Genomic DNA, 27,691 nt, shown 5'->3' with positions numbered 1-27,691 from the left:
AGATCATGTTCCATGAATATATTTTGTAAATTTCCTACCATGAGTGAGTTTTTGTGAGTGGATATGCATTGCTAAGGACTTTGTTTGGACAACATTAAAGGCGATTTTCTCAGTATTTAGATTTTTTTGCACCCTCAGATTCCAGATCTCTGCCAAATATTGTCCTATCCCAACAAATATTTGTATTTAATTTATTCAGCTTTCAGATGATGCATAAATCTCAATTTTAAAAAAATGACCATTATTACTGGTTTTGTGGACCCGGGTCACATATATATAACCAAACATATAACCATGTGCTCTGAACTGTGTCATTGCTGTTGCCATAACGATGATGTTGTTTATCTGAGCTCTTTAAGCACTGATTGCTGTCGTTAATTCCAGGTGTGTGAGTGTTTGTGCGTTATAGATATCCTGCCGGTGGTGATTACAGAAGGTCTGTAGTGTGTATGTGTGTATGCTTGCACAACTGCTAATAATATCACAGATTGACAGAGAAACTCTAGGAACACCAGACGAAAGCTCACTCTCACATATTTATAGATCACATGCCCAAATAAACACACAAACGAACATTACTTATTTCTTCTGCTCCACTCTGTAACCGATTTCATTGTGAATTGAGCTGATTCTAGAATTGAGTTGATCCTGCTCCTGCAGGCCAAAATAATCGAACAGGGAATTCATGTCATGGAAAACTCTGTACTGCTCTCTGATTGTTCTTGAGATGATTCTCAAAAAACTAACACGAGTAGCCGTCAAAGCAGATAACCTCATTGCGCTGAAAGGGCAATCACACTGACAGCAATTTGCAGCGTCCATGAGCGACAGTGACCATTGGTGATGTGACACAGTTGAGCTGAGATCACTTTTCCATGTTCAGTGTGAAGGGTATAATGTAAACTTTTCCACTCAAAATGTATTAGTGAATGAAGGGAGGTGCTTACTAAGGAGGTCAGATCAATTTATATTATAAATTTATATTATATTATATGTAATAATGTTTAGTCAGTGTAAGAGCTGTGTTCCTTTCTATCCATCTTATGTGAGATTTGCGATCTATACAACCCTTTTACACAAAATTTGGACAACTTCACTGTAAAATTCAATACATTCAGAATACTCAAAACATTTGAGAAAACTTATAACCTCAAAACATTTAAGTAAGCTAACTCATTTTTTTGAGTTAGAAATTTAAATTTTTGTGACAAGCGGGGTGGGGCCGAGAGCCGTGGAAGCGGAGCAAGGCCAATGTGGTGCACAGGTGCATTAAAAAAATCACATCACGGCATCCCTTCACTCCCACAGTTCTCAGCCTCGCCCCACTCATCATAATGTTAATTACACACAATTCATTTACATAAATATCACATTCCAATCTTGGTTAAAGGCGGGGTAAGTAGATTTTGAAAAACGCTGTTGGACATTGTTGATATTTGAAATCTACCCAAACCCACCCCTCTCTTCATTGCTCCGCCTCCAAAACTCACCCTCCAACGCTAACCACCCTGCTCCGAGTCGGTCTCTAATAGTGTTGTCACGATACTAGAATTTCTAACTTCGATACGATACCTTGAAAAATATCGATATTCGATACCACAGAGAAAAAAACTGCCACAATATTAAGGGGTTATTTTTTTATTTAAAGCTAAATATAACAAGTCTAGAACATATATTTTACATTAACAAAACTGTCCTGAGGTAGTGCACTTGTTCAAAAGCCTCTCAGATTGCATTACATTCAAAAACCAATAAATTGCAAGTAAAAAAAAAAGTGCAATCTTTTGTATTTCCAAGTAAAATCAAATCACAATGTCAACAAAAGATACTTAAACTTCAAGCAAAAACAAAATCAGTGCAATCTTATGCATCAAGTATCAAATTAGTAAACAAAATAATTAAATGGAATCTGTTGCTGCAGTTTTATGCAGATTTTCTATACAGAGGTGAGTGAGATTGACACCCATTACTGTAATGCAATGAAAAATACTTACAAAACATTTGTTAATCAAAGTTAAAAGTTGATTTAAACTAACATTCACTAATACATGTACTAATTAAAATCCAAAGTTCTATTTGTTAATATTTTTTCATTGGACCAGAGCTAACATGATCCGTTATATTTTTATTACCTAATACCTACTGTTATCAAAGATTAAAATATACTGTAACAAATGCATTGCTCATCGGTCATAAAAGCTGGTTAATACATTAACGTTATTTGATGAACAGATTTAAACGCAAACGTGCGTGCATCACACGCGAAAACAGTGCTCACTGTATCGACATGAAGTCGTCAAGTCACCTTTATTTATATATTGCTTTGCTTTTAACAATACAGATTGTGTCAAAGCTCTTAACAGTATCAAATTGGAGGATAGAGTGTCAGTAATGTATAATAATAATAATACCAACCTCGAGAAATTCTTTATACAGATCCGGGTGTCGGTCTCTCAGGTGATTTGCTATATTAGTGGTGTTAGTGCCTTTTGTTAGCACTGTTCTGTAGCATCTCTTGCATATTGGCTTGCTTGTGTCCTTCGGCTTTCCATGTTCATTTGCCTCATATGCAAAATATTTCCAGATAGCACTTCTGCTGTGTTCCTTATCAACCAAAGCCGGTCGCGCGGGCGTTGCACTCTGGCACTCGCCATGTTTCCATTCACTTCACTTTTGCTAACCAGAGCAAATGAGACGAGTGCGAGTGTGCATGTGGTGGTCGTCAACGCGCCTTTGGAGAGAAGTGAAAGTGAAAGCACGGCTAGTATCGATACTTCGGGAAATTAGTATTGGTACCGTTCAGATATTTCAGTATCGCTATTTATCGAAATATCAATATTTTTGACAACACTAGTCTCTAACCCCGGCCCGTCCGCTTCTGGCCTGCATAACTCTCACTATCTGGCCACTGTTACACATGCAGTGCGAAAGTGGATGTCTGTTTATCCGAGCTGACGGACAACAAAATGCTTCACGAAAAATAAAGTGCAGATGATGAGCGAACAACAAAGAAGCACCAAAAATGAATGTACAGTACACTGGAGTAAATACAAACAAGAGTTTGTTGTTAGTCGCCAAGCACAGCAGCTCCAGACAATCAATGACACTCAAACTCAGTGTTATTCACATGTGAAGCAGAATCAAGGCCTTCCTGCTTAGCTCTCTCTCTGTGGGTCCTAAAGATCTTGCCCAGTCATAACCCTTCATTCCAGTGATATTCTTTTGAGCTCTTTTGTATTGTTTCTCATCTCTCTTTCTGCAGTTTTTTTTTCTTTTCAAATCTCCCTCTTACTCGTTCTGTCTCCTCGAAATGCTGATTGGTTACACGTTTGTTGTTGGTGTCAGCTCGACTAATTTCCGAACAGTGTTTTTCAAAATCTACTTACCCCACCCTTAAATGTTAGATAGCAAATAATACATGCTATTATAACTATCAAAGAGACTGTCATTATATACTGCATGTATATAATCAAACAACATACCAATAATGTGGTCTTAAAAGTTTTGCAGCCCATCCTCAACCTAACCACAGGCTCTACTCTTCACCACAATGGTAACCCTACAAAACATAACAGAACCCCCTGTAAATATCACAACATTAAACACTAACTTATGTCTCCCTATGTTAATCTTGTGCAAAAACACACAAAATAACACTTAATTTCAACATTTATTTTCCTTACACAAGTATGCTGGGAATTAGAAATCTGCAGCAACTCAATCATATTAAGTTCAGCTTACCACAATCAAATTTTGAGTTCACGCAACTTTTTTCTATTAAGTGCAATGAACTTTAAGTATTATTTAAATGAAACGAACTCATTTCATTTAATCAATTTCACTGTTCGGTTTTACAGTGTGTTTAAAAGCCATACTTCTTTACTAGAAATAACATTAAACCATGATCATGATGCTAACTATAATGTATTATTAAGGTAAAATAACCGTTAAATTAATTTTGTGATTCCTGCCGTTTTAATATTTTAATTTAGATTGTTTTAATATATTATTGATAACCTTAATATCACTTATATTAATAATAAATTATTAATTTAAACAATTTTAAGTGACTTTAAGTTTATTTAAGTTTTCAATTTAAAGTTTACTGAGGCCCCCTAGTAAGTTCTGAACCCCAGGTTGAAAAACACTGTGATAGATTCGTATAATAATTCAGTGTTCAACAATATTGTATCTCTAAAGAACATGGGATATGCTTTTATTGTTTAAAAAAAATAAATAAATCCATGGTCAGTGCCAAGAACTGTGTGGAGTTTAATCATCAAGAGGGAATCTTTTTGCAGAAACAGTGATATTGTGTGCAAATCTTGTCTTCTCAAACACCAAATAAAGTTAATTGCTTATATGAATGCACTGGAAAAACTGAGTTATGATTTAAAAAATGATCATGGTTATGACAATGATGAGGATAATTGTGTCTTGAGATGGCGGACTATGGCTAATTAGCACATCTGATAACCCTCATGCCCCAGTAATGATCAACTCATCAATCCACAGGTTTCTATCAAATGTGATAACGAATCAGAGCCACTGCTCCATTGTGCTTTTCTCAAGGGTTGTCTTGCCCTTTAGTTACCATGGCGACCCCCATCTTTGCCTGTCAGGAATGAATCCTGAACCTGTCAAACTGAATGAGCATCAACATCTGCACACGAAACTGCATGTTTGTTTATGTAGTAAAGTAGCGAATGTAACCTGCTCTCCACAACCACAATATGCCTCTGTTTATTTATCAGTAATCGTATACTAATTAAGCAAATTAATACAAAGTAATCACAATTAACCAGAATTAATCAGAGGTTAGTGGTCATTTAAAAAATACAAAGATGCTCATTGAACTTAATGGTTGGATTTGATTTGCTATCAAAACCAAAAGATGATAATGAAGAAAAAATAATGTTTTTGTCTCTTTACATCCGCAGGATCAGACTTCCTGTGTGCGACACATATCATTCCAGTGAAGAACGAAGAGGGTGTTGTCATGATGTTCATCTTGAGCTTTGATTACGTGCTGAAGGAGGGTAGCATGGATTCACTAGACCGACTCAACCACACCTCCCCATCCAAACAAGAACAAAGTAAGATTGCTTCTTTTCTCGTTCACTATCTGTAATGCATTTTTTTTTTCATTTCCATCATTGCAGTATATTGACAACATCTGTCTTAATTGCTTACTTCCTGTCTCTTCCATTTAAACAAATGGCGTGTGGTTGCTGAGTAGGAATGGATGGAGAGGTGTGCAGGAAGAAATATGGAGAAGGCAGAGGAAGAGAGAAAGGTTTTTATTTGCTCCAGTTGCTCTGGCTCACCAGCACACACTGTCAAAACCAAACCCAGTCAGCTAGAAAGGAAATGAAGTGGGGGGAAATTATTTATGTAACACAGTGTTACAATTATTTGGATCCCTGAGGCCAGGTGCTGAACGGTGCTTCATTTATAGGACAACTGTGCACACTAAACCACCCAATGCAAACAGTATGTGTGCACATGCTATAATTATGACAAGTGTTCATAAAGACCTGGAAGCAATAAAACCGCTGCACTGCATTTTCTGCAAAATATGCTACAGCATCAGTTTACACACATGTGCACACACAAACACAAACCCTGCCTGATGTCCTCCTCTAACTCTGTATTGGAAAGTCACATCGGAACTATGAAATCCAATTAATATCCAATGCTAATACTGTCTCTGTGGTATCATAGCAACTGGGAATGTTTTGAAAAGGACATCTGCGTGTGTTCATATGTGAGCAAGTTAGAGAGACTGTTTAGTCAGGGCTGTTATAAACCGATGATTTGCTATGGCAGTGTAGTCAGTATTATGCTGAGACACAGAACATGATGCTTTAAAAAGCTGTGGCGAAAAATTCCAGCTGGGATGAATATAGATTTCCTAGATCCCGCTTCCTCTGAGAACAAGGTTGACGGCTAAGTTTAGAAGATGTGCACTGAACCAGCAAAGCAGAGAGAAACTAGCTAGTAAAATGTACAAGCCTTTCTATCCTGATTGTGTCAATAATTTATTAGGCTTTACTCTGATCAAAAATTGAAGGATGTCCCAGTCAAAAAAGCCTCTTTTGTGGGGTGCATTAGGTTGTTTTGATGAAAGAGTGATATAAATAGCCCAGTTTAGAGACTTTTAATTAATGCTGGCGTGGCACTGAAACCCCAGGGAACAGACAGACAGAGAGAAATGGAGAAAGAGAAAAATCACGCTGCAGAGATAAAAGAAAATAAAGATTCTTGGTAATAATATAAAAAAGATAACTTATGTACAAGATCGAGGTCTTATAACTTCTTTTAGCATTGAATGAAATGAAATGTGTAATAACAGTGCCCCTATTATACTGTTTTAAAGGTTCATAATATTGTTTTGCAGGTCTCCTATAAAAGGTTTACATGCAAAAAACACTTTCATTTTCTCAGAATACACATTGCAGCATTAACTCTTTTCTCACAGTGTCTGAAACGGTTCACTAAAGGATTCGGTCTTTCTAAACCCCTTCTTTCCATAAGCCTACTCTGATTGGTCAGATGGCTCAGTGATTGTGATTGGTCTTCTGCTTACAGCATGTGTCGGAAACAAAACGCTCATTACCATAACTGAATACAAGCTCCGTAGGCTTCCTCAGCACTTATAGTTATATGAACAGTAATTAAGGCATCAGTTTTACAATATCAATTCGAGCTTGAATCCTCATCTCTACATGCCGATAACACGACCCAAACTTTCCAGGCCTCAGCTACAGTGTTTGAGGGTGGGTCAAAGTAGACGTTGTTCACGGGCAGCGAGTGAAGACCATAGGCTGGCATTATGCAAATTTATTACATAGGGTTGTGCTGATGGACAATAGAATTGTGTATCAATGATTGTCAGAGAAATTTTAGATGGCTGATGCTTTTGACGATATCAATTCATTTTCCTTCTCTAATTTCATAACAACATCACCACGTAACCAACGCCGATGCATGTATGAGGATTGAGGACTCAGTGAAATCCCACATCAAAATTGAATTGCAAGGTGATCTATTCACAAATTGTCAAGAGTGTTTGTTATAAAAGAGAAGCATCAGTCTTATACAGTTGTTTTTTAAGCCAAGACAAAAAAGGGCTTTGCTGTTCTTCAGCATTTTGTTTTGTTCCCATAGGCCTAATAAAGCACAATAATTAGTCATTGATGAAAATCATAAGCAGCTTCAAGCTTACAAAAAAAATCTAATTTTTACACTATCATTAATATTAAGCCAATAAATTAAACTGATATACTGTTATCAGCACTAAGGTATTCAGCTTTCCTTGTGTCTGAGAGAATTAATGCACCATTAATGCAGTGTCAGATGCCAAAAGCTCGGTCAGTTTTTGCGTTCACTTTCGGTGAATAATTGACTGTGGTTTGAGACTTCTTCACCGGCATAAATCTCTTGCAAAATTTGCAAATTGCATGTGTGGATCCACGGACTTGCCTTTTGGGTGAAATATTTCTATGCGACGTGACATTTTTCCTTTCCTAACGATTCTCTGGAGCATATCACCCATGTAGGCTTGTGCAGGAAGAAAGACTAGAATTACTGACCAATTCAGGTTCAGAATCGGTTATTTCTTTTGTGAGACTATACCTCCATTTATTGTGCACTTTGATGTTTTAAACTTTGCAGATCTTTTACATTCACAAACAGCTGTGTTGCTTGCATTCCACATGTAAGGTAATATCCGAAAAAGCATAATAGGGGCACTTTAAGTTTTTTTCTGATGTCAGCCAGATGAGTACATTTAAACAGTGCATATTCATACTATTCGGTAATGAAAGAGTAGAATACATGCAATTATTCCTAACAGCAGAAGAACTAATGTTAAGAATGAGAATGATAAAGATAAGAATATGCACATCCTGGAATACCCATGTCAGAAATATGTTAGAAATATTTTTGTCAAGGTCCTTGATCATTTCATGATTGTAAGAATTTATATTGTCTTAATAAATGATGCAGGCATTGCAAGGAGGCTGTTAATGAAGTATGAAGCAGTAAAAACTATATTGCAGCCAAATGCAAATCTACAGCTTGCAAATTAGTGCACCATAGCATAAATGTCATGTCACATATCAAGAAGTACAGTAATTTACACAGGTGTCTAAACAGTGGTGGCATAAATTAGCCTGTTTAATACTAAGGGTTAGAGAGAAGATGTAAAACAGCCATGACCAGTGCTCAAAGTGGGCCGTACCTATTCTATATTTTAATCTTTAGTGTACCTTCACTTTTTCTTGCATACCGGCACATCTCACATGTTGCCGGTACTTCGGCACTCAGAGTCAAAGTGTCAGTGCAAGCAAGCAGGACCGTCGCTAACGGGGCAAAAGGTGGTGACAAACAACAGCTGATGGGGGAAAATGCTCTCCATTCACATCAAAGTTTTAAATAATTTAAATCAATTTTTTCGTCCACACCGAAACATCTGAAAATGCAGAAATCATCTTACAACACTGAGATGATACCGAGAGACCAGACATAATACGGTTCTAACGTTATTTTTCTGGCATGATCATTTTATTAGCAAAATACCTCACCACTTACTACACTCAATCATTGTTCCATGTATGGTCTAAAATGAAATTGCCCTCATGATTTGCCATTAGTAAAATTTCCTGAAAATGTAGGGAAAAAGATGCATTTTTAGATGTATCCAGATTAGTATAGACGTAGCCTCAGACTGTAGAAAACTGCTGACACTCCTTGAAATGTCATGTCAAGAACACGAATACAACAGAAACAGATATCATGAGCTTTCTTAGAACACCAGTAATTTTTTTGTTGGGCATCAAGCTTTCAAAAAGCTCCCTTATACCCAGTGTTGTGGTATTGCCAATAATATATTTGATTAAGGTGGTCTCACTGGTTCATAAATAATTTAGCTGTATTTTCTCTGTTGTTGGTATAAAGCTCAGGTAATGAAATCCATGTAGAGTCCTTGGGCTGTCTTACCCTCCAGAGGAGAACGAGACAGAGAGAGAACTCTAATTTAATCCATGTTTCATCTCGTCTTTTCTCTGAATTTCATTGATGCTGATGCCCCAGTTTTCCCTCCAACAGAGACATTTCTGCTTGTTTAATGTTCAGGCAGTTCTTGTTAAAGATTCACGGGGTGGGTAGGACCACGTGGCTTCAGAGTTTTTTTGCATAGACCCCATCACAGTAACCTTGTTTGACAACTGCTGTCATGCTGCGATTTGCACTATACATCTAAAGTATTGTTAGTTCTTCTGGTGTTAAAAATAATCATATGTATTCTACATTTTTTTTTTATTCCTTCACTGCGTCTATGTAAATAATGCAATGACCCTCATTGCCACCTCTCACCTGATGGCTGAGACCCTGAAACGGCTCTAGTTCACCCAAAAATGAAAATTGTGTCATCATTTACTCACCCTTATGAATTTTGAAGTAAGAATTTTGATCATCTTGGAAACACAAATGAAGATGTTTTAATGAAATCTAAGAAATTTCACTTCCTACTGCCAATACATAAACAACATGCTGCTGCTGTACAAAATAGCACCCAACAGAGCAAGTAACAATGAATACTGAACAATGCAAGCAAAATGTACGTCATAGAAAATCCCCCATCATGCAGGAGACAAAGGACATGATTCAGCCCCCCCCACTCCCCCAGCAGATATACCAGCAAAACAGGGCCTAATATTAACACTCGGCAAGCACAATATGTGAGTAAAAATGAGTAAAACTATACTAAAACTAAACTAGTATATGAAACAGTGTCAATTGACAGTTGACTGGTAACATTTTTATGAAAGTAAAACTATGCAATGTTGTGAGAACAAGAACCAGAACAAACATGAACAATGCTCGGAGCAGTCACGAAAGTTCAAGCCTTGACACTTTAAATATTTAAGCGCAGAAGACACAAATTCGTTGCTCACTGTGTGGACAGTTTTGTGTGCACACAAATCCAAAGTGCGCTTCCAGAAAGCCACATCTTAGTGCTTGAATGGACATATTCATACAAAATTATGTCAAAAAATGCATGAATCAGTGATGGTGCATTCAAGTCCTCCTGGGAAGTTCATATTTACGAGGTTGGAAGTCATGTTTACGACAGCAGGTGCGTTCAAGTCACTTTCGTCGGAGTAAGATTGCGATGTGCTTTCTCTCACAAAAATACAGCACTTCTACTTATAGAAAATGAATAACAAATAATGTGCATCAGGTTTGTTTAGCTTTTTTATGTTTTTAATTGATTTATGAAGCCACTGTAAACTTTATCGTTACATATTATATTGTTCTATTATAAATTATATTATAAAATAGAAATATAAAATAGAAAAGCCTTACAATGTCACTGCTGAATACCTATAATATTGTGGTATTCCTCCATGTTTCTCGCTGACACACCCCCAACTCGTACAGATCGGGGCTTAAAGAAACTCCCAACTCATATTTACGACTTTGTGGTTGTTCAGCTAGTAAATACGATCTTTTTGACATGGCTTGAACGCACCATGAGTATCCTAGTAAATACAGGCAGTTATGGCTTGAGTAAACGCAAACAGTCGAGAAAGACAACGCATGTGTACAGTATTAGTGTATTGGATCTGTGCATGAGGTCTTAAAGTGACAGCAGCTGATGCTGTCTGTTTTTAATGTTCATCAAATAAAAAAAGGACAGAAAAAAACACTCATTGCTCTTGACTGAATAACTTTTGAAACTTTAATAAGGATTAATCGAAGCGAAGACTATCCAGTGTTATTTTACATTTGATTACTTTATTCAATGTCTGTACCTGAAAAGTACTGTTTCTTGTCTTTAACAATGTTTTAAATTTATTTTAGTTAAATTAGTAGTTTAAGCTGTGGTATCTAAGTTGGAATGGAGAATATTGAATTTTCATTGGTATAACTGTCATAACTGGCTGTTAAATGGCCAGTAAAAGATTTTCTTAAGTCACCGGCCATTGGCAGGTGTAGCAAAAAGTTAGTTTTAGGCCCTGCGGCAACAAAAAATGTACCAGAGAGCCATAGGAACCGTGTGCATGCTAGTTATGTGTGCCAGGCCCTTTAGTTTTATTTCAGTCTAAGAAATGGGGAATATGCTTGGCCTTGGTGGCATTAATTTCCAACCCTAGAGAAGGACACATATATTTTTTATTACATTTTATGCAATATAAAAAAACAATGCCTCTTTCTTGTTACCTCCCCTGAAACCTGCTCTGTCACTTTTTTGTAGAAAAAGGACGTTTCTTCCGTTTTCGTCTGCCTGCGCCACTAAGCATGCTGGGAGTGAGTAAGCAATCCCTACCCCAAGAAGACCCGGATGAGGTGACCATCCATTCGGCTGATCAGAATGAGAAACGCTCTTCTTGTTCTTCATCTCTCTCCCTTTCCCTCTCTCCACGTGAACTCCATCCACCAACCGGTGAGAGCTGTAGCCCCTCCTACGGAAACGACACCCGGGCTCTGATTGGCCAGAGTTATCTGGGGTCATGCTCGCCGATCTCAGGGCCACAGGATCACTCGTCTCCACGGGGCCCCTGGGAACGGGTGGACCCCCAGGAGCCTTTGCCGACTGCATCCAGGAGGGCATCACAGGCCAGTATGTGCACGTTTAGGAGAGCATCATCTACACAAGATTTAGAAGGACTTAGCACGCACACACAGAGGACGTACCGTGATCGCCATGCTAGCGAAGGTATGCACACATTTCTAAATACACAAGCATAAGCTTTTAAGACTTTTTACACACATTTAGTCTGTGGTTCTGTTAAAGTGACTTGATTTGGTAAAATCACAGCAACCGATGAACTGGAAGGAGCAGAAAATAAAAACAGCTACACATACAGTATACGCTGTTTGCTCATCTTTGTGGGGACTTCCCATTCACATCTGTTGATTTTATTATATCCATTGTAATATATATCCATTGTAACTTGTCCACTACAATTCTATCATCCTATATCTGCATGCTGCTATTAATTTAGAAACATTTTAAAATAAAAAAGGAGGTACTACATATGAATAGGGTAAGATATTTCCTTGAGTGTAAAAAGTACTGAGAACTATACTTGGGTATGGGCGCAGTGTCAGACTTTTACTCAGTCAAAGTATCTAGCCAAAAATATACTTGAGTCAAAGCAAGATTTCCACATTTAACTGTACTTACCCTTGAAACTGACTGATGAATTCAAGAGACAGGGCAGATTTTCTCAATAAATTAATAATTTTCTCAATGCCATGACTTTGTAAGGCTCTAGGATACAGCAGGTGTTAAACTTTGACCTATATCCTGAAATTTGTTACCTGAAATTACTGAGCATTAAATGCAACTGCAGCTCATTTTATAGTTATTTGGAACTTGAATATCATTGTTTTTGGACTGACCATATTTGCACTCGGGTCACGTTCTTCTTCAGCAATAGCTATAACTTAATTAAAAAGGATTGCTTTGGGTCAAAGGCCTAAAATGTTGTTGTGACTGTAGAGATATATCTTCACAAGGACGATTGACTATAGCTGAGGCCAATTATGTTTCACATTGAAATTGATTTTATTGGCTGTGTTAAATAAAAGTGCAATAAAATTCACAGGAACGTGATGTGACTAAAAATATGTGTTTTTAATAGAATCCCATCATGATAACCAGTGAAATATGTAGACTGTACTTTGAAATATAAATAGTAAGGTAAAAAATATGCTGCTTTTGATAATGTGATACTAGAAATGCATGTTTCATTAGTAGTCTAGTACAAATTCCCCAAAGTAATACTTAATGAAGTATCATAATTCAAGTACTTTACAAACCTGATTTCCATTGCTTTAATCTGAATGAAATGCCAAATATACATTTTAATATGCAAAATACAATCTTATTATGCACACATTTGCATATCATATCAAAAGTAATATATAGTCCAAGGAAACTTGTTTTAATATGATATTTTTATTTAATATGATAATAATTTTGATTGGTAATTGTCTAAAGGTTGTTTATTGACCAAGATATTTAATAAAACTTGGAAAAAGATTTCCAGTAGGGGTGTGACGAGATCTCGCGAGACTAAATTGTGAGAAAATTTCTTGTCGAGGCGGAAAGCAGTCTCGTGATAGTGTGAAGGTGAAATTAGGAAAGAATATGCCACCACTATGTTTACATTATGCCTCCACTGTCATTTTGCTTTTTATAGAAATAAAAACCATTTAATTCAGTTGGATAACGGTTGCTGCCGCTCCCTATACGCTCGCGTTTACTTTCAATTTCGCGACCGCGTATTCAAATCCGATGTCAAAACCCCACATTTGAAAGCGGCTCCCTGATGCATGCATCATAATCTTCCAATATGAAAGCTAACTTAGGCTGGGCTGTGTAGTTGTAAGCATCTCTCAGCTCTGTATCATGCTTGAAGAAAAGCGCTTTGAATATTGAGAGAGTGCTTTGATTATGGTTGCACTTATTGATTGCACTTAAGACTAAAAGAAAACTGCTATTCATTTTTATGGTAACACTTAGGTACAATAAGGTTTCATTAGTTAACGTTAGTTAACTTTACATGAACTAAGGAAGAACAATACTTCACTATTTTAGTTAATTTAGAAAGAGGATTTCTTAAAAATAGTGGGTAAAAATCTTGTCTCGTTCTCCTGAACTCAATCTCGTGTCTCGTCTCGTGAGCTACTTGTCTCGTCACACCCCTAATTTCCAGTAAACCATCTCACAGCATTATCATTTAAGCACATTTTAAAACTATTGGTCTCTACATAATATATAATTTAAAAAAGTGTACATTTGCGGTAACATTTTATTTTAGTGTCCTTGTTACACGTTACATGTAGATACTATATTAATAAATAAAATTATGCATAATTACATGCAACTAATCCTAAACCACCCCTAATCATAACCCTATAGAAAGTACATGTAGTTAATTAATATTATTCAGTATTTATGTACGCATAATTACACTGTAACAAGGTCACCTTAAAATAGTGTAACCACATTTGTTATATGAGCAAAAATGCCACTTTAAAGGGGGTCGTGACATGGATTTTGCACAAAACAACAACAAATGTCTGTGTAAAAACAATTATTTTCAACCCTCATTCTGACCCTCTGTCTTAAATGATCCGTTTTTTAATGATCCGGCTCCTTTAAGGCTTGTCAGTAAACAGATTGCCTAATGTCATTGCATAGAACAGTATCAACATCCACTTGTTATTGCGTGTGAGTAAATCCCACAATATCCAAACGAGCTGTTACTGGATTTAATAAATGCTTTGTTTATAATGAGGAGGATGTTTTAAGGTATGAAACTAGCAGAATGTTTTAACGGTACAAAGATTCTAATATGTCAAAGATCAAGACAAATTTGATTTCATATGTCATGGCCCCCTTTAAGAAAGTGGTCTTTGAAAGATAATACTAATTTAACTGGTAATATAGGATACATATAAAAATTATTTTTTTATTATTATTTTTTTTTTCCCCTTAGGATGTTTTCTAATTGTAGCAAAAATATTGGGAAGTTCATATTTGTTTAAATCCAACCAAAATCATTATTTATGCTAATAGTTCCTCCCCACCTAAATTATTTATGAACCTTTATGAACCCACTTTCCATCTGGGTTCATCCCCACAAGATGAGTTTTAGGTTCTGCTATTCTTCTGAGGACTTCTTCAGGATTTCTTTACTCACACATACCCTCACGCACAGTTTAAAAACCTAATATATTTCACCTATCATTGATGCTTGGTGACTGCCTTTCACTGTCTTTCTCTCCTTTCACCCTGTCCATCCATGATCTGTTGCTCTCTCAGATAATGGGCGTAGTATTAAAGGTAACAGAGCTGTTACTCAGCACATGCCTGCCTGCCTGCCTGTATGAAGCATGCCCGGGCTTACACTGAATGCTCCCGAAATGCATCAAATTTACAACCACAGAATACTTTCAAAGAAAATACTGATAAATAAGTGTACATGTGACAGAGAGACAGAGGAGAAATTTGCATGCGTAATGACTTACGTGACATGAAAGTGCATGGGATAGAAATACCTTTTTTAAGAACTAAGTTTCAGCTTTTGCAGCTTCTTCTTTTTTTCTTTTCTTCCTCAACCTTTTCTTTCTCTAAATCTCTTTCTAAACCAACATGGTTTTCAAACCCTGGAGTTAAGGTTAATGTATTCCACAGGAGAATGGATTGTTTAGATTCTGGAAGCTTTCTTGACATAAATCTTTCCGATTTACAAGACTGTGTGGACCATTTCAGTTCGGCGATCTGTTTACATCAGTAGAGTTCTTGAGATGATACCAAATTCTCTTAACCTTTGACCTCCTCACTTTTTCAAAAGTTAAATCATTCTCTGCTCCCCTTCCCTCTTTCTTTCGCTCTTTTCTCATTGGCTAGTGTCGCGCTCTTGGATGGCTGGGGGTATGGCTAAAGCTTCACTTCTTTGATTTAATCGTTGGCATGTCTCTGTTGTCTGTGCGTCTGCTGTCTTTGTATTTTGTGTTTGCAACTGACTTAAATGTTATTGTTGTTGTTAGTGATAATTTTAATAATATTGGTCTGGAAATGCAGATTCTTAAAATGAACAGTGTTGATGTCTCTATTAAAGTGACTCATGCTAGACGAGATTTGTACCCTGCTCATAATTTGTGTTTGTGTGCTTCAGGTCCATTTAATCAGATCAAGTCCAGCCTTCTGGGCTCCACGTCTGACTCAAACCTCACCAAGTACAGCACCATCAACAAGATCCCTCTCATCACTCTAAACTTCTCAGAGACAAGCAATGACAAGCGGGCATCATCTCCGCATTCCTCAGAGAAAACCATCATTGCACCAAAGGTCAAAGATCGGACACACAATGTCACAGAGAAGGTCACACAGGTGAGAGACATTTACTATTATAAATGCAGCACCCAAACAAAGTGGAGTTAACAAAGTGCTCTCACAAAAGGCTATTAATTACTGTTAAATACTATATTAGTGTCTCTCTGTGGGAAAGTCAGACATATAAAGAGTTGTTTCAATAACTATAGAAAGAAGAGGCCTGCAGCTGGGAGTAAAATTTAGGCAGGACTAACACACACTTTATCAGTGGTTCCCAAACTGGGGGGCACGACCCCTGTACAGTCAGAAGATTGTTATGCAAAAGAAACCTCTTCAGTGTTATACAAGGTCCAACTGCGTAATTATCCCACTTATTATGCGGCTACTTGATTAATTTGACATTTTATTACCACAAGATGACTTGCAGTACCTGCTTGAGCGGTCTGTTATCAGTTGTAGCGGTTGTTGTTGTGCAATAACAGACCACTAGGTGGTGTAGTTGAAGAATCAGAATTGAGTATTGCAGGGAGCCGTGTAAAATAAATTAATGATGCATGGTTATGCACTAAGCATGGACAAGTTTGTGAAAGGACTGCAAGTGCCAGGTAAATGTAAAGCAGATGATTAATCTACTTCATATTCACAAATACCAAAACAATGTGTCGAGAAGTAGAACCCATTATAATCGGTGATGCTGTCTACTGGATGTGGTGCAATGCAACAGGACAAATCCTTGACAGTAAACTGATGCCCCGTTCTATTTCTGACATACTCCAAGTGCTCAGACACAAAGGACAAATGGATTTGCAACGTTCGCTTTTTCGCTTCCAGCTGCCTCAAGCTGTTGTTGCGCAGTGTGGCCGTCGTGTCCGGTGTGGTGAAAAGACAAGATAATATGATGAGGCATATCTCACCCTCAGATTCACCAGTGCAATGGTGGGTAATGAAGAGAGACCACAGTGAATTGCATGCTTCAAAATATTGACTTCTGACAATATGAATTCGAAGACACCACTTAGAGATTTCACATCACGAACACCAAGTGATCTGATGCTGTGTTTTCATCAGTGCACATTATTTCAGTGAATAAAATCTTTCTACAAAAAGTTATAACCAATTTGCCAAATCAACATTTAGTCATTGTTTTAGGGTACTGTTGCAACCTTTCTCAAAACACTGCAAAACAAGTCATTTAAATAATTAAAGGTATGCTATGTAACTTTTTTTGTAAAAAATTAACAAAATTCAAAAGTAGTTTAACGAGAAAGGTTGACATGGAGCACACTAAATCTCGAACCTCCGGGGAATCACCGTTATATAAAAAATAATGCAGAACAGAGGAGAGTTTGCTGGCAAAAAGAGAATGCAACAGGGCTCGTAATAAAACCAGAATCAACATTGGTTTGGCTTTTCAGAGATGGCGAGAACTGAGGGATATGAAATGTTGTTTATTTTATTGATCAATTGCCATATGTAGCTCTCTAACATGTTCATTGTAAAGCATTATCTATTGTGAAGGGTCTTTTTTATTATGGGTTGTTGTAGCGCTGTGCTGGAGTTTATTTAGAAGGAAGAACCGTGTCTATTAATGGGTATAGCTACAGTAATGTCAAGTCAGCAAAGCAAGTCAGCTTGAGATCCATTCCATCTAAACTGGTTATACAGTGGTGGTCAGAATTATTGGCACCCTTGATAAATATGATCAAAGATGACTGTAAAAATAAATCTGCATTGTTTATCCTTTTGATCTTTAATTCATAAAATGAGCAAAAATCTAATTCATTGAAGGAAAAGAATTGAAAGTTGGGGGAAAATCACATTATGAAATAAATGTTTTTTCTCCAAAACACGATGGCCACAATTATTGGCACCCTTTTATTCAATACTTCTTGCAACCTCCTTTTGCCAAGATAACAGCTCTGAGTCTTCACTTATAATGCCTGATGAGTTTGGAGAACACCTGACAAGAGATCAGAGACCATTCCTTCATGCAGAATCTCTCCAGATCCTTCAGATTCCAGCTCCATGTTGGTGCTTCTTCTCTTCAGTTCACTTCACTCATTTTCTTTAGGGTTCAGGTCAGGGGACTGGGATGGTCATGGCAGAAGCTTCATTTTGTGCTCAGTGACACATTTTTGTGTTGGATTTGGTGTTTGTTTTGGATCATTGTCCTGATAGAAGATCCAACCATGGCCTATTATTGAATTTCTAGCAGAAGTGTCAGATTTAGATTTTTCATCTGTTGGTATTTGATAGAATTCATGATACTACAGTATATATCTGAACAAGATGTCCAGGACCTCCAGCAGAAAAATAGGCCCACAACATTAAAGATCCAGCAGTATATTTAACCATGGGCATGGGGTACTTTTTATCCATGTCTGCACCAAATCCACCTGGTGGGTTTGCTGCCAAAAAGCTCTTATTTTAGTTTCATCTGACCGTAGAAGCCAATCGTGTTTGAAGTTCCAGTCTTGTCTGACAGCTGAATATGCTGGAGATTGTTTCTGGATGAGAGCAAAGGATTTTTCTTGAAACCCTCCCAAACAACTTGTGGGAATGTAGGTGCTGTTTTGATCATTTTTTAGGCTTTCTGAGACAGAAGACTCAACCATTCTCTGCAATTCTCTAGCTGTGATCCTTGGAGAGTCTTTGTCCACTCAAACTTTCCTCCTCACCACGCATTAGGACGATTTAGACACACGTCCTCTTCCAGGCAGATTTGTAACATCTTTAGTTGATTGGAACTTCTTAATTATTTCCCTGATGGTGGAAATGGGGATTTTCAATGCTTCAGCTATTTTCTCACAGCCATTTTCTATTTTGTGAAGCTCAACAATCTTTTGTTGCCCATCAAAACTATATTCTTTGGTTTTACTCATTGTGATGATTTTTTATCATTTTATGAATTAAAGATCAAAAGGATAAACAATGCAGATTTATTTTTACAGTCATCTTTGATCATATTTACCAAGGGTGCCAAATAATTCTGACCACCACTGTATCTCTTAAGCCTAGTAGTGACTGTTTTATGATATATGCATATTCATCCACACAGTCACGTAGAGCTGAAGCACAGCCAAAACAGTGTTCTTGCACACACAACTTGCCACCACTCACTTTTAGAAATTTTCGTCCACTTCAGAAGCCTGAAGTTGCTGAGTGAATGGCACATCATTGTATTATTATAGAAAGGCATGAAATCATGTTCCTGAACATTCACGTTCATGGCCTTCTGAACCCTACTCGAACCAATATTAAAGAAATGGCTGAAATATTCACTCTTTCATAAGCACTTAACTGCATGCTGGTGATGTTGACTCTAAAAAAAAAAATTCTACACTTTCACCATTTGTTAAATCCTTCCCTGTTCTAACCTGTACTGTTCTAGACAATGTTTGAAAGTTTGTTTAGCACTTTATTTGTTCTTGCCTGCTTAAGGTGAATCGCTTTGTAGTTTTCTTCCTTTGTAAGTCACTTTGGATAAAAGTATCAGCTAAATTAAATGTCCACTACTGTTATTAGTCAGTAATATATATTTTTTAAATAATGCCTTTATTTAGCAAGAATAATTTAAATTGAACAAAAATGACAGTAAAGACATTTACAATTAACTTCTCATCAAAGAATCCTGAAAAAAAGTATCACCCTTTCCAGAAAAATATTAAGCAGTACAAGTGTTTTCAACATTGTTAATAATAAGAAATGTTTCTTGAGCACCAAATCAGCATATTAGAATGATATCTGAAGGATCATGTGACTTTGAAGACTGGAATAATGGCTGCTGAAGATTCAGCTTTACAAACACAGGAATAAATAAGAAAAAGTATATTAAAATAGAAAACAGTTATTTGGCATAGTATATTACAGTTTTACTGTATAAAGATAAAGTTGCAAAGTAAAGATTACATTTATATGAATGCATTAGTGAGAGAGCGGTTGTGTTTGAATTAATTCCACCTACTCTTAAAGGGGCTTGACCAATGGCAAGACATCCTTTTCATGAAAGCAAGCACAGCGAGCAGGAGCTGTCTGTCTGTGGGTTGAGCAGGTGGTAGCTTTTTTCCATTGTAAAGGTCCCTCTTTGCTCCTTCTGCATCTTGGGTCACGGGCCAGGCGAGGCCCAGTTTCACCGCGGCTCATTTACACACCTTGTGCAGCTTACTGTCTGCCTGAGAGAGGCCGAGTCAGTTGTGGTGGAGGGTCTAGACTGTTGGGCCAGAAAGGTAGAGTTATCTTCCTCTTTCTTGTCATCCATGTCTAAGTTGAGGAGGTCAGAGGAGCCTGAAGATGACTTGATGCCACTTAAGTTACTACTGTCGTGATTTAATACACTTTAGTCTGAAGAATAGCTTGCCTTGACACTATTCTAAATTTTGTGATGTCACTCAACACAATCCATCCAACTGATGTTGCATTCGGTGGAGGAAATGTCAGTCCGCCTGTTGAACAGTTAGTTATGTGAAAACAGGAAAAATTCGGATGTACTACTGAGAAAGATTATAGTCCCTCACGGGAAGAAAGCGCAAATGATTTCGATAGGTGTCGACCTGAGTGATAAAGGTGGGTTTAAAGGTCAAAGACAGACGTGGTGTCACAGGAGCTTCCGTAATTGGTCACGCCCAAGGCAATTCCCAATAGTGAAACACAGAACGAAGTTGGAAAAAGAACTGTATTTAACATACATGTATTTTATAACCACATACATTGTAAGGAACCAATAAGTTGTAGGAAATAATCATGAAACATGAAGTAAATAAAACTTATTTTAGTACATAGCATAGTAGGTTTGACAATGTACAGTATATGCATACATGCATCATTAATGACTAAACACATATATGCAAAATATTGGCACATTTTGTATTGCTCTCCCTCCTCTTCTGTCTATTTCTGTCAGTGGTGCTGTTGTTGTTTGTTTGCCACATTATAGACTTGTTGCCTGTAACTAACCAGATGGCCAGTTACACACACAGATGGCTTGTTTCGTCTTTTCCATTCTTTGTGTCGTGTTGGAGAGTTGGACTCTAATTAAACTGGGTCTTGGCATCTAATCCTGAAATTCAGCCTCCCACGCACCCTCAACCTTTATACAGAATGTGATTTCACTCTTTTTGATTCACCCTTTTTATTTCTTTTTTAATACATCTTGTTATTCTCTTCTTAATAATAATAAAATCCTCAGAATATTAAACTTAAAAAGTTCCTCATGAGCTCAAAGTAGTCACTTATATTCACATTCAACCATGTGTTTTTAACACATTCATAAAAGCATAAAAATAACCAAGCTCTCCACAGTATCTACTGTGCAGTAAAGGTGAATGTGAAGTAAGCCAACAAAGGTCACTAAAAGCAAGAGTTTGATTACTGCACTGCACTATTGATTAATAATTAAATCCCAATCATTTATTTATCCACTGCATGGACAACTTCATTCTGGCAGGACACAACTTGTCAAGTGACACACAGATGTGCTTACGTATACCCAGGGACGCTGACAGATATAGTAATTAGGAGAACACATGGTTTACAGCCAATTGCTCAACTAATTATGACGGACTTGATCAATGCAGAGTATTTGTGACCTGCACCATTTTGAGACATTTTACCCATTTTGAGTGTTGTGCACTAAATAAAAAATAAATGTTTTTGGGGTCTGTATATTAATACTTTTATTCAGCTAGGACACATTAATTTGATCAAAAGCGACAGTAAAGACATTTATAATATTAAAAAAAAAAGTTCCATTTTAAATAAATGCTCTTCCTTTGAAATATTTTCATATTCTATTTTCATATTATTTCATATTCTATATTCTATTTATCATCGATTCCTGGAAAAAGGTTTAACAGTTTCCACAAAAATATTAAGGATCATGTGATACTGAAGACTGGGGTAATGGCTGCTAAAAATTTAGCTTCACCATCCCAGGAATAAATTACATTTTAAAATATATTATATTAAACAGAAAATGGTTATTTTAAATTGTAATTTCATAATATTACTGTGTCTACTGCATTTTTAATCAAATAAATGCTACCTTCCTAAGCATTAGAGACTTATATATATATATATAGTGCCTATAATCTTTCATAAATATATATATATATTTGAAACATTTCCTCGTTAACTCTCTGAAGTCCTTTTCATGGTTTTCATCAAATGAGATTCAAAAGTGGAAATTTTCTCTCATCCTCTCTGTATCAGTGTATGAGAATTGCCACTGTGACATTGAGACTGTCCTAGTATGCCCCACACACATGCTGTCATAGCATGCTTTACAGACCAAAAGCTGCTGTTGACTCATTTGTAATAATAGGCATCCAGGGAATTTCTGTATGCTGTAATATTATGCGATATAAATAATGATGTGCTTTCGTTTGCTTACTGAACACCCAGACTGGTCCTGTTCGTTCAGGCTGGTTCCCTGATGGGAAGGACATAACAGTGTTTCTGTATGTAATTTTTTCTCCGGCTGGATGGTGTGCTGTGGTCCGTTATTAACTCATGGCTGCCTCAGCCGTGACCTGTCACCATGTGGCCTTCTCTCTGCTTTTCACATTACCATCTGAAAGCTGGATCATGAAATTTGAATCATAAGCAATGATGTATTGCTCTCTCTCTTTCTTTAGTTTCCCCAAATTTCTACAAAGTAGACACACAGTACCATGCTCTTTCAAAAGGAAGGAGCTCAATGTACTAAGTAGACATACTTTAACATTCAAGATCTAAGGCATCCTCACCAATCCAAATAGATTATTTCTTGAAACAAAGCTGCAAAAATGGTTTGATCAGAAATTTTCACTATATTGGCACCTAACTAGGATTACATTAACATACTACCTCCCACGTTTATGCATCAGTGGCTATTTATTGTTCAGGAACATGGTCTGCCTTGAACAATGGTATGAACTGTGCCAGTACAAAAAAAATGCAAGTTTCAGATTTTAGTCTTAAAGGTACAGTAGCAAAAACTCTAAGGGCCCTATTTTAGCGATCTAAGCACATGGTCTAAAGCGCTTTGGGCGTGTCCGAATCCACTTTTGCTAGTTTAAGGATGGGAAAAATTGTTGGCGCGCATGATGCCACGTTGTGCCGGGTGTCAGGTAAAATTATATTAAATACTTTATATTTTATTTATACTGTGAAGTCTAAAAGTCTTAACATCAGAAAACTGGGATTAAAAATCCCTAATTTAGACTAAATTCAAAATTAAACTGGAATGTTTTAGGTTGAAAAAAACTGGCTTAAACTGAATAACAATTTGTTCCATTTTCAGATAATTCCGGATAACATGCTCATTATGATTTGCATAAACTTCAGCACGGGTGCATGTTGTCAAGTAAACGTATGCTATACCAAATTTTAAGACATTGTAGAATCCATGAACATGACAAATTGCCATACTAATAATATAATTTCTAATTAAAAAAATTAACTGAATAGCTGAATCCAAACTAAAGACAAATGATCTTAACATTCTACAAACTGTATAGTGTGCATTTCATACAGGAGTCACTGCGTTGTTTCCAGCTTCTGATTTAGCAGATTCTAATATTATATTGTGCTATTAATAGTTGCAAAATATAAAAGCACTATTGCTGTCATAGTAACTACATCTCTATTCTACAGGTGTTGTCGCTAGGCGCCGACGTGCTTCCAGAGTATAAGCTTCAGACACCACGCATCAACAAGTTCACCATTCTACACTACAGCCCCTTTAAGGCAGTCTGGGATTGGCTGATTCTGCTGCTAGTCATCTACACCGCTATTTTCACACCCTACAGTGCGGCCTTCCTGCTCAATGACCTGGAGGAGGAGAGGAGACGTGAGTGTGGTTATTCCTGCAGTCCTCTCAATGTGGTGGACCTCATAGTGGACATTATGTTTATCGTAGACATTCTTATCAATTTCCGGACTACTTACGTCAACACCAACGAGGAGGTGGTCAGCCATCCAGCTAAGATAGCTGTGCATTACTTCAAGGGGTGGTTCTTCATAGACATGGTGGCAGCCATACCCTTTGACCTGCTCATATTTGAGGCAGGATCAGAAGAGGTGAGCATATGTATATGCATATGTATGTGTGGGTTGATTTATTTGAAGCGTTTTATAATTTAATGCTTTTTCATGCTATTCATATTGTTCACACTCTGAGTTTTGGATTTTAACAAATCCAACACCCTCAAAGTGAAAATGTAAAAAAAAAAAAAAAGGTATTAAATATAAAATACAGCAACAGCTGAGTTATAATGCGCAAATATGGATAGAGATATGAATGTATGACAGGCTGTTTTAGCTTTCTTGCAATATATATATATATTTTATTTACATTATGTAACATTATTGCTCTTCACTCTCATTCAGACCACGACTCTGATTGGACTACTGAAGACTGCTAGACTGCTCCGATTGGTCCGAGTGGCACGGAAACTGGATCGTTACTCAGAGTATGGGGCGGCTGTCCTCATGCTCCTCATGTGTATATTTGCGCTGATTGCTCATTGGTTGGCTTGCATATGGTATGCAATCGGCAATGTGGAAAGGCCCTATCTGGCACACACGATTGGCTGGTTGGATAATCTGGGCATGTCCATCGGCAAGCAGTACAACGTCAGTGACCGCTCCTCGGGCCCTTCAATCAGGGACAAGTATGTGACAGCTCTGTATTTTACATTCAGCAGTTTGACCAGCGTGGGCTTTGGAAATGTGTCGCCAAATACCAACTCAGAGAAGATCTTCTCCATCTGTGTCATGCTCATTGGCTGTGGGTATCAATATGTCGCACCTTTAAAACTAACTTATGCCATCAAAATCACCAGTACAGCAGACAGAACAACCTTTTTATGTCAGTTTAATCTTAGTAGTTCCCAAACAGGTTACACACACACACAGTGGGTTTCCATGTTTTATGGGGAAATTCCATAGACATAATGATTTTTATACTGTACAAACTGTATATTCAATCTCTTAAACCTGGTCACTGTGATTTTGCTAAGTAAGACATGTTCCAGGATCAACATATTTTGTATATTTGTATTCGTATCTGAAAATTTAGTCCTAGCCCTATCCCTACCCTTAAACCTAACCTTACTCATAACTTATCCCTAAAATCAGAGGGAAATGATAGATGAATAACACTGAAGCGCCTAACTCTGGTTGTAAGCCTAAACTTGACATAAACTGTAAACTTAAACTGTCCTTCAAATCTAATTGGTTGTTTGGAACGTTATAAACTACTGTTCATCTAATTTTTTTTTCAAAGAATTTAATACTTTTATTCAGCAAATATCTTTTAAATTGAGAAAAAGTGACAGTAAAGTCATTATATAATGTTATAAAAGACTTCTATTTCCAATAAATGTTGCTCATTTGAAATTTCTGTTCATCAAAGAATACTTAAAGTGTGCATAACACACACAGTTTCGGTCAATCTCATGTTAATCTTGAGTATCTATAGAGTAGTTTAGCATCCTTTAGTTTTATCAGATTTATAAAAGACAGATACACTGTACCGAGTATTTCCGAGCTCTTTCCGAGCCCTTGGAGGTGTGCCGTGGGCGAAGGTAAAGAGTCATCAAGAGTCATCACAGGAATAGATTACATTTTAAAGTACATTAAAAATAGAAAACAGTTATTTTAAATTGATAATATTTCACAATATTAGTTTTAATATATTTTTGATCAAATAAATTCCGCCTTGGTGAGTATAAGAGACTTTCAGAAACTTTAAAAAAAGAAAAATCTTGATTTGACTTTATAAATGACTTGAATCCTGACCTTTGCTTTCTCGCTTTGTGTTTTAGCTCTGATGTATGCTAGTATCTTTGGGAATGTGTCTGCTATAATTCAGCGCCTGTACTCTGGAACAGCTCGATACCATCTGCAGATGCTTCGGGTCAAAGAATTCATTCGCTTCCATCAGATCCCTAACCCGCTGAGACAAAGACTGGAGGAGTACTTTCAACACGCATGGACATACACCAATGGCATCGACATGAACATGGTACGAGTCAGGCTTTATTTCACTAAACATGAATTTCTGAAGACATGCATTAAACAATCAGTGTATATGTGTCAGTGTGTTAAGCTATCTAGTGTTTCTAACATCACACAATCTCAGTCACACAGTATTAATGTCAAATGTGTTCATGTGTTTACGCAGTGATCTGATATGCATTGTCTCTTTCTTATACGCACTCAAACGGACTGACTTCAACACCCTGGTGAGCAGGAGGTATAGAGTAATGTTTGCTTTTTATCAAAAAAGCTGCATTCATTATCCCTTAAATGTTTTCCATAATGTCTGTATATTTTATTGAAGCATACAGTTGATTTTTAACTGTGCATAACCTTGAGCAGTGTCGGTCAAATACATACCGTTTTATGAGGTAAGCGTAGTCTAAATGTTATAGCCAATCAAAGTAATTAAAGTCTGGTCCATTTAAAGACTGATGTTAAATCAAAAACTCTATTTACAAAGATAATGGCCATGGGTATTGTGACTCATCGTGCACACAGGCATTTCTTTTTCAGTTATTTTCCTTCTATTAAATTAGTTTCACTTTGATGGACCTAGGTCATATTGACATTTCCTGTTTTATTAGGCATCAGATTATTTAGTCAGTCAATTTAGTCAGTCAGTACTGCAGATTTATGCTTTCCATAACAGTCTTTGTTGTTCACTGGCTGACATCCCAAATCTAACTTTAAACAAGAAACATAGTGTTTTTTAGACATTTTTCTTTTAGATGAGTCAGAACATAAGTGCTAGTTGCATTTTCCTCTGCTTAATGTGCCATATATCATTTTATATGAAGCAAAAGCAAATCAAAGTCAAACACAATGCAATGCAGCAGAAACAAAGGCTCCCAGATCTATTCATACTTTGCTTCATCTTTTATGTATTTGCAGTTGAGGGAGACAGGGCTATATTAGCATTGTATAATCTGAGCTCTAACGCAAAGCTCTTAAAAACCTGCAATCATTCTGCCCTCCTTCTCCTCTTCTCCATGGGGAATACTCCTTCTGTCCTTTTCTTTCTCTTCCCCTCTCTGCAGGTACTGAAGGGCTTTCCAGAGTGCCTGCAGGCTGATATCTGTCTTCATCTGAATACAAGTTTGCTCCAAAGTTGCAAAGCATTCCGTGGAGCAACCAAAGGATGTCTGCGAGCACTGGCGATGCGCTTTAAGACCACCCATGCCCCACCAGGTGACACGCTGGTGCATTGTGGGGACGTTCTCACAGCTCTCTACTTTCTCGCCAGGGGATCCATCGAGATTCTGAGAGACGATATAGTGGTGGCTATCTTGGGTGAGCGATGAACAATTAAACAAACCTTCACTGTAAGCTTGTAAACCTGCTAGTAAAACCATCAAAACTTCATGGTGATGACATCTCACTTTGATTAGAATCTATATTTAAAATGGAGTTTGTTCCACGACTTTCACAAAAATGTTGTCCTTTGATCGCCAGGCCATTTCATTCATTAATACAGTTTATTAAAAATATAAAAAAATGTTTGACTGTATATATATATATATATATATATATATATATATATATATATATATATCCAGGGGTGCAGATAAGTGGTGCGCTTGCATGACCAAAATAAAAATATATATACATAATAAATAATATATATATACAAATAAAATATATATACATACGTTTTTCAGTCTGGTTCTCATGAGAGCACCTGGAGATTCGGGTTGGTGCTCACACTGCACATAGTGTGACCCATTAAATATAACTTAAATATAATAATTAATAAAAGCATTATTGCACTTTATTTAGTTCATTTAAAAAAAATAAAAAAAATAATAATAC

General features: G+C 36.9%; 1 protein-coding gene across 1 annotated transcript in view; it reads left to right on the top strand.

Annotated features, from left to right (window-relative positions):
• kcnh7 (potassium channel, voltage gated eag related subfamily H, member 7) overlaps nucleotides 1-27,691 on the top strand; it is a 62,994-nt gene that overhangs the window by 18,769 nt on the left and 16,534 nt on the right. Inside the window, exons 3-9 of the mRNA XM_067374261.1 lie at nucleotides 4,941-5,096; nucleotides 11,270-11,725; nucleotides 15,702-15,916; nucleotides 23,492-23,917; nucleotides 24,227-24,626; nucleotides 25,666-25,865; nucleotides 26,920-27,172. Of these exons, the coding sequence (XP_067230362.1) occupies nucleotides 4,941-5,096; nucleotides 11,270-11,725; nucleotides 15,702-15,916; nucleotides 23,492-23,917; nucleotides 24,227-24,626; nucleotides 25,666-25,865; nucleotides 26,920-27,172 (2,106 nt within the window). The remainder of the gene's footprint in view (nucleotides 1-4,940; nucleotides 5,097-11,269; nucleotides 11,726-15,701; nucleotides 15,917-23,491; nucleotides 23,918-24,226; nucleotides 24,627-25,665; nucleotides 25,866-26,919; nucleotides 27,173-27,691) is intronic.

This window comes from Chanodichthys erythropterus, chromosome 21 (genome assembly GCF_024489055.1).
Source record: "Chanodichthys erythropterus isolate Z2021 chromosome 21, ASM2448905v1, whole genome shotgun sequence".
Taxonomy (NCBI): domain Eukaryota; kingdom Metazoa; phylum Chordata; class Actinopteri; order Cypriniformes; family Xenocyprididae; genus Chanodichthys; species Chanodichthys erythropterus.
Note: the sequence above shows the minus strand (reverse complement) of the source record. Positions and strands in the feature narration are given on the sequence as shown.